At 45.1% G+C, this 8,460-nt stretch overlaps 1 protein-coding gene across 2 annotated transcripts in view; it reads left to right on the forward strand.

The window, feature by feature from the left end:
- LOC112070466 (beta-chimaerin) overlaps window positions 1–6,499 on the forward strand; it is a 20,638-nt gene extending 14,139 nt beyond the window's left edge. For both annotated transcript variants that reach the window (XM_070438992.1, XM_070438991.1), the window contains 2 exons: window positions 1,187–1,271; window positions 6,471–6,499. In XM_070438992.1, coding sequence (XP_070295093.1) covers window positions 1,187–1,271; window positions 6,471–6,478 — 93 coding nt within the window. In that variant the 3' untranslated portion in view covers window positions 6,479–6,499. The remainder of the gene's footprint in view (window positions 1–1,186; window positions 1,272–6,470) is intronic.
- Window positions 6,500–8,460: the final 1,961 nt, after the last annotated feature.

Below are 8,460 nucleotides of genomic sequence, written 5' to 3' on the forward strand. Positions count from 1 at the left end.
GAGAGGGTCGACTGCTTTAGGACCTCTGTAGGAGGCTGCCTCTCTGTAGATTCTCTGTTCAAAGCTCTTTTACCTCAGGAAATTATTCCATTCCTACAGGCAGCTCTGCTTGTCCATGCAGGGCCTGGGAGATTAAGTTCTGTCAGGTTGATCTGAAACTTAAAAGCGACGTTCCTCAAAGTGACAAAGTAACCGATTTCAATGACTCTTTTTATCTGCCTGGTGAGCTGCCTACCTGTCACCTGACTGGCTACCGTTAGGTACCATTATAACACAGAGACTGATGTTATTCATCATCATGTGCTTTCATGATGAAAGCTGTCTTGTGGGCACGTGCAGCTGTCACCATATGTTTAAATCTATCGACTGTGCTTAATGGATATGGCGTATGTTTTAACCATTAACGGCTGTGAACATTGATTGTCTGAGATTTTGAGCACTTTAACCTCTTTGTTTCATCTTGATTTTCAAAAACAGAAATACAGTTGATATATTGAATACAACAAATGATTTTGGTGTGTGGAGACCAACACAAACTTGGCAGTTAACCTAACCAGTATTTTTGACCTCTCAACTTCCCTATCAAATCTAAACAGTTCAAACAGAAACAACAATGACAAATGGTTTGATGAAGAAAACAAAAACCTAAGAAAGAAATTGAGAAACCTATCCAACCAAAAACATAGAGACCCAGAAAACATCAGCCTACGCCTTCACTATGGTGAAGACAATACAGAAATACCTACGGAAAAAGAAGGAACAGCACGTCAGAAATCAGCTCAATGTAATTGAAGAATCCATAGACTCTTAGAAAACGTCTGACCTGACCTGGGTCCTACTCACCTACAGTAACCATCTGACCTGCCCTGGGTCCTACTCACCTACAGTAAACGTCTGACCTGACCTGGGTCCTACTCACCTACAGTAACCATCTGACCTGCCCTGGGTCCTACTCACCTCCAGAAATACAATGAATGAAAGAATTCACAGATCTTGTCTGTTTGCGTATATGTGTGTGTGATTTAGAGTTATGTTTGTTCAGTGAGGTATGTGTGATTTAGAGAGTTATGTTTGTTTAGTGGTGTGTGTGTGATTTAGAGTTATAATGTTTGTTCAGTGAGAGCGAGAAGGTGTGGCGTGTCCTCCAGACTCTAATCTATTGCTGTGTTGTCTCACCCTTCCATAGGTTCATACTTTCCGAGGGCCTCACTGGTGCGAGTATTGTGCCAACTTCATGTGGGGCCTCATAGCCCAAGGGGTCCACTGCTCAGGTAACCTCCTCTTCCATTCAGACATCCCAACACTGCACACTGCTGACCTAGCTACCATCACTGACCTTTCATGGGTACTTCATCACATTAGAGCACCGTCCCAAATATCACCCTATTACCTATGTAGTCCACGTGTGTAGGGCTCATAGGGTTCTGATCTAAAGTTTTACAGGGAATTGGATGCAATTTGGGATGAAAGCCTAAAGAAAATAACTCCAATCCCTGATCAGACCCTTGGAGTCCTGTTAACATCCCTGATCAGACCCTTGGAAGTCCCCTGTTCACATCGCCTGATCAGACCCTGAGTTTGTTAAACGAGTCCTGTTAACATCCTGAAATCAGACCCTTGGGTCCTGTTAACATCCCTGATCAGACCTTGGGTCCTATTAACATCCCTGATCAACCCTTGGAGTCCTGTTAACATCCCTGATCAGACCCTTGGAGTCCTGTTAACATCCCTGATCAGACCCTTGGAGTCCTGTTTAACATCCCTGTAGACCCTGTCCTACCGACGCCTTGGAGTTAACCATCCACGTACTTAACTCCTGTTAAACTCCGTAGTTCTGTACTCCTGACAACCGGGAGTCCTCTAACATCCCTGCATCAGACCCCTTGGAGTCCGTATAACATCCTGATCAGACCCTTGGGTCCTGTTAACATCCCTTGATCAGACCTTGAGCCTGTTAACATCCCTATCAGACCTTGGGTCCTGTTAATCCCTCTGCGGCCATAAATGATTAAGTCAACATGTTAATTAAACCTCCATGTAACCAGGTGTGTCTCATTTTATCCCCGTGTTTACCACAATAAAAATATGACTTCCAAAGTTGTTGATTTATATCAAGAATTCACGTTTGATCAAATAATCAAGTCAAATTGGACAACCTGATCGCGTCTCTGTCCGGTGGAGTTCAATGTCATGTGACTAATGTCATGTACTAAGTCATTGAATTTCACACTGCAATATCAAACTTGAAACTGCCTAATAATGTATTATGTTTAAATGCTATACAATAAAAAGGGTATTACAATATTATGTTCAAGCCGGATCATGTCATGGAATTTAGACGTCCAGAAATGTGGTCTGGTCCATGTAAAATCAATGTTGGGATGACGGCTGTGAAATGTGAGTAATTTAGCATTCCTCGAGTGACCCTGGGGACAAACCGTTCCCCTGCGACTATGGCTGGTCCAACTATTTAAAACAAGACAGACGCTCACAAGCTAGAAGGTGCATCAACGGACACCACCCAGTCAAGCAGGAACCATCCAAATACTGTATCCACAAAACTGCAACAAGGCCTGGCTGTGCTGTCAAATTCTAATTAATTATGTCACATACACATGAGTTCAGCAGATTTATTGCGAGTTGTAGCGAAAGCTTGTGTCTAGCTTTGAACTATCTAACAAAGTATCTAACAATTCCAACAAAAACTCCAATACACACAAATCTAAGTAAAAGAATGGAATGAAAATAGCGTATACAGAGTAAAATATGATGAGCAATGACAGAGCGGCATAGGCAAGATGCAATAGATGGGTATATAATACAGTATATACATATGAGATGAGTCATGCAAGATCTGTGAGACATTATTAAAGTGGCATTCCTAAAGTGACTAGTGAATCAATTTATTAAAGATGGCCATGATTGAGTCTGTATGTAGGCAGCAGCACTTGTGTTAGTGGCTGTTTTAATAAGTCTGATGGCCTTGAAGATAGATGTTTTCGAGTCTTCGGTCCAGCTTTAATGCACCTGTACTGACCTCGCCTTCTGGAAATGGTAGCGGGGTGACACAGGCAGCGGCTCGGGTGGGTTTGTTGCCTTGATTTTTTTGGTCTTCCTGTGACATCGGGTGCTGTAGGTGTCCTGGAGGCAGGTAAGTGTTGCCGCGTGATGCGTTGTGCAGACCGCATCACCCCTCTGGAGAGCCTTGCGGTTGAGGGCATGTGTAGTTGCTGTACAGGCGGGGTACAGGCCCGACAGGATGCCTCAATTGTGCACTGTAAAAGTTGTGGGGTTTTAGGTGACAAGCCACATTCTTCCCGCTCTTGAGTTAAAGTTCTTCACCACACTGTCTGTGTGGATGGACCATTTCAAGTTTGTCCGTGATGTGTACACCGAGCAACAGTAAACGGTTCCACCTTCTCCACTGCTGTCCCATTGATGTGGATAGGGGGGTGCTCCCCTCTGCTGTTCTGAGTACGACCATACTCCTTTGTTTTTGTTGACGTTGGAGTGAGAGGTGTTGTTCTTTACTGACACCACACTATGAGGCCCTCCACTTCCTCCCTATATGGTGGTCTCGTCGTCGTTGGTGATCAAGCTACTACTGTTGTGTGCGTCTGCAACTTGATGATTGAGTTGGAGGTGTGCATGCCATGCAGAGTCCATGGGTGAACAGGGAGTACAGGAGGGGCTTGAGCACGCACCCTTGGTTGGTGCCCCAATTGTTGGGATCAGCCGAAGTGGCAGGTGTTATTTCCTACCTTCCCACCTGGGGCGGCCCCATCAGGAAGTCCAGACCCAATTTTCCACAGGCGCGGGTTGAGACCCAGGGGCCTCCTGCTTTTAATGCCATGTGAGCTTGGAGGGTTTATACCTGGTGTTGAATGCTGAGCAATAGTCAATGAACAGCATTCTTACATGGGTAATCCTCTTGTCCAGATGGGATACGGGCAGTGTGAATGGCGATTGCATCGTCTGTGGACCTATTGCGAAGTGGTAAGCAAATTGAAGTGGATCATAGGGTGATCGGCTAAGGTGGAGGTTATATAACTCCTTGACTAGTCTCGTCAAAAGCACTTCATGATGGACAGAGTGAGTGCTACGGGCGATAGTCATTTAGTTCAGTTAACCTTTTGTCCTTCTGAGTACTGGACAATGGTGGCCATCATGAAACATGTGGGGACAGGAAGACCTGGGGCATAGGGAGAGATGGAATATGTCCGTTAAACATGCCAGCTGTCTGCCGCATGCCTCTGAGGACGGCGGCTAGGGATGCTGTCTGCCGGCAGACCTTGCGAGGTTCACACGTTTAAATGCTTACTCCCATCGGCACGGAGAAAAGAGATTCCACCAGTCTTGGTAGCAGGCCGTTGTCCTGTGGCACGTTTCATCCTCAAAGCGGGCAACAGGAAGGTTGTTTAGTGTGGTGTCCGGAGGGTGGCCTGTGTTTTCCTTTGTAGTCCGTGGTTGTTTGTAGACCCTACCACAATGTCGTGTCTGAGCCGTTGAATTGTGACTCACTTCTGTCTCCTAATACTGCCATTTTGCTCGTTTGATTACCTTGCGGAAGGAAAATCTACAACTGTTTCGTTATTTGGCCATATTCCAGTCCTTGTTTCCAATGGTCATAAATGTGGTGATTGCACTTTCAGTTTGGCGCGACATGCCACATCTATCCACCAGTTTCGGCTTAGGCGTCGGTTTTTAATAGTCACAGTAGCGCTACAACATCTCTATACACTTCTTAAAACCACCTCACCGAATCATGCGTATACGTCGATACTTTACCTCTCTGAGGCTACCCGAAACATGTCCCAGCTCTGCGAGATCAAAACAACTCCCGTCGGCCGTGCCGTCTGGCCGTGCGTCTGTCTGGCCGTGCCTGTCTGGTCTGGCCGTGGCCGTCTGATCCTGTGCGCTCTCGGTCTGGCCGCCTGGTCTGCTGTGCGTCTGGCTGGGCCCGCTGCCGTCTGATCGTGCCGTCTGGATCGGCCGTCTGGCCCTTCTTGGCCGTCGCGTCTGGTCCTGGACGTGCCGTCTGGCCGTCCGTCATGCTTTTAATGGCAGATGCTTTTTAACGGAGTGGTTTTTCACCCGTCTTCAGTGCTGTCAGTACATGGGGAAAATACACAATACTGTTCATATCAATTCCAATCCTGAAGTAAATCGAGTGACAAAGGGACACATGTACCTACGTCGCAGTCCTTGGAGCTCTCTCCAGATAAAACGATGTAATCATTAGCGGTTGCAAAGCTACCGGTAAGTACCATATTGTCCATGAGCTTCTAGAGATAGACCATGGACTGGTTGAACGAGAAAACAGCATAATAAAGCAAAAACGCATCTAATAACAATCGACAGTTATTTTAATGAACCGTGACAACTCTAACTTTCTGTCCACAACTGCCACCAGTGGCACCAATTTTCTTTCTTTACCTATTTTTCTACACTGTGATTAGTGGACATCCATAAACGGAAATGACACATATGGAATCATGTAGTAACCAAAAAAGTGCTCAAACAAATGCAGAAGGTATTTGAGGTTCTTCAAAGAGCAACCCTTTTGGCTTAATGACGCCTTTGCCACACACTTGGCATCTTCAACCAGCTCATGAGTAGTCACCTGGAAGCCATTTCAATTAAAACAGGTGTGAATTTCTTTCATTCTGGACTCGCATCTGAGCATCTGCTGTGTTGTGACAGGTAGGGGTGGTATACAGAAGATATCCCTATTTGGTCCAGAAAGACCAAGTCCATATTATGGGAAGAACAGCTCCAATAAGCAAGAGAAAAGACAGTCCCATCATTCCATATTAAGACATGAAGGTCAGTCAATCAGGAACATTTTCAGAACTTTGAAAGTTTCTCAAGTGCAGTCACAAAACCATCAAGCACTAGTGATAAACTGGCCTCTCATGAGGACCGCCACAGGAAAGGAAGAACGCCGAGTTTACCTCTGGCTCAGAGGATAACGTTCATTAGAGTTTAAACTTGGCAAGCCTCAGATTGCACGCCCAAATAAATGGTATTCAACAGAGTTACAGTGTACAGAAACATCTCGAACATCAACTGTTCAGAGAGACTGTGTGAATCGAGTGAATTGCTACAAATAATCTCACTCTAAAGGACACCAAATAAGAAGAAGAGACTTGTTTGGGCCAAGAAACACCAAGCAATGGACATTAGACGGTGGAAATCTGTCCTTTGGTCTTGACGTGTCCAAATTTGAGATTTTTTGTTCCTTGTGAGATGCAGAGTAAGGTGAACGGATGAATCTCGCATGTGGTGGTTCCCACAAGTGAAGCATGGAGGGAGGAAGTGTGATGGTGTGGGGTGTTTGCTTGTGACACCGTGATTTAATTAGAATTCAAAGCAAACACTATAACTAGCATGGCTACCACAGCATCTGCAGCGATACTCCATTCATGCTGGTTGCGCTTAGTGGAACTATCACGTTTGTTTTTCATCAGGACAATGACCCAAAACACACCTCCAGGCTTGTGCTAAGGGCTATTTGACCAGAAGGAGAGTGATGGAGTGGTGGCATCAGAATGACTCTGGCCTCCACAACAACCGACCTCACCAATTGAAATGGTTTGGAATGAGTTGGACCGCAAAGTGAAGGAATACCAAGTGCTCAGCACATGTGGAAACTCCGCGGGTATGAGACTGTTGTAGAAAGAGCCTTACCTCAATGAAGCTGGTCTGAGAGATGCCCGAAGAGTGTTCAAAAGCTGTCATCAAGGCAAGGGTGGCAACTTTGAAGAATCTCACCATAAAATACAAAATATATTTTTGGATTTATTTAACAACTTTTTTTGGTTACTGACATGATTCCATATGTGATTATTCACTAGTTTGATGTCTCCACTATTATTCTACAATGTAGAAAATAGTACACCAAATATAAACCCTGTAATGAGTACAGTAGGTGTGTCGCCTCTTTGCACCTGGTACTCGTTATGTTCACTCTGACACCCTAATATTGTACAATGGTTTACTTAAGTTGCTGGCTTTATTATTTTAGGGATCATTTTACAGTGTGTCCCATTGTTTGCTTATTTTATCATAATTTTTACAGGTTTAAGCCACACGACCGGCGCCAGAGATAATTACAGATACCCTGTGATATCCTGAATACCCCACAAGCGCCAACAGATGGTCTTGTGATAACTTTCCCGCTTTTCCAGTAAATGACCCATCCTTTGCCCCTATATTGATAAACTCCACCTAATCTGATTCCACTGATCAAGTAATGTTGTATCCTAGTGCACTTGTTTGAAATGTTTGGTTGGCTGAATAACCGATCAGATCTGTTTTTTTTATTTGATGGAGACAAGCCATTTAGAACAATTTCTTATTTACAATGAACGCCTATTGGGGAACAGTGGATTGAAACTGCCTTGTTCAGCGGGCAGAACGACACATTTTTACCTGTCGCTCAAGGATTCGTTCCAGCCCAGCCTAGTCGGTTACTGGCCCAATCGCTCTAACACTAGCCTAACCTGCCGCCCTATTCTACTTCACTGGTGCAGTAAGTATAGGGTTCATACCACACACAGAAATACGAGTTACAGACATTACAACTTAGCAAGACTGTAGCACAATTGATGCAGCTTGACAAGTAGGTTTGGAAAGTCCTGAACTCATCTGCGATAGACATCAGGGTTCCTATTATGGCCTGGACCACATCCTGAACATGGATGTGTTTCTAGAGGAGGACTTAACGTGGCTGTTTTGTTCTCTGTAGACATGATGGTTTGTTGTTCCCAGTTAATAGCCATGCTTATAAGCCCCGCGCAGGCAAACACTGGTGGTCCAGACAGCCCGTGCCCTAGTGGCAATCAGCAGACTTCTTTAGTAGCTTTCAGTTGTATCTGAAGCAGGTCCCTTCTCTAACACACAGAGATACACAACTGAATGACTGGCTTCTATCCTCATTGTTCTCTGCTTTCTCCCTGTCCCCATCTCTCTCCTCTCTTTCCTCCCTATCCCCATCTCTCTCTGTTCTCTATCTCTCTTCCTCCCTGTCGCCATCTCTCTCTGTTCTCTCCTCTCTTCCTCCCTGTCGCCATCTCTCTCTGTTTCTTCTCTCCCCTGTCCGCCACTCCTCTCTGTTCTCTCTCTCTTCCTCCCTATCCCCATCTCTTTTCTGTCTCTCTCTTCCTTCTTATGCTGGCATGCTTAGCCTAGTCTCTCTTCCTCCCTATCCAGTCTCCCTTGTCTGTCTATCTCTTTATCCATCTTACTGTTTTCTGTGTGACAGTCTCCCTCTGTTTTTCTCTGTTTAAATCTGTCTGCCTGAGAATAAGGAACACCAGTCAGCGGACCAGCAATATTGCCTGGGTATATTCTTTGGTAGTAAAAACGCGCACGATGCAGTGGTGAATGGATTTAGCTGGATGTTGCTTATTGAGTCAGGGAGACTCCCAGTACAGTACCTGTTTACAGGCAAGATAA

The sequence above is a fragment of the Salvelinus sp. IW2-2015 genome, unplaced genomic scaffold, assembly GCF_002910315.2.
Source record: "Salvelinus sp. IW2-2015 unplaced genomic scaffold, ASM291031v2 Un_scaffold1334, whole genome shotgun sequence".
Taxonomy (NCBI): Eukaryota; Metazoa; Chordata; class Actinopteri; order Salmoniformes; family Salmonidae; genus Salvelinus; species Salvelinus sp. IW2-2015.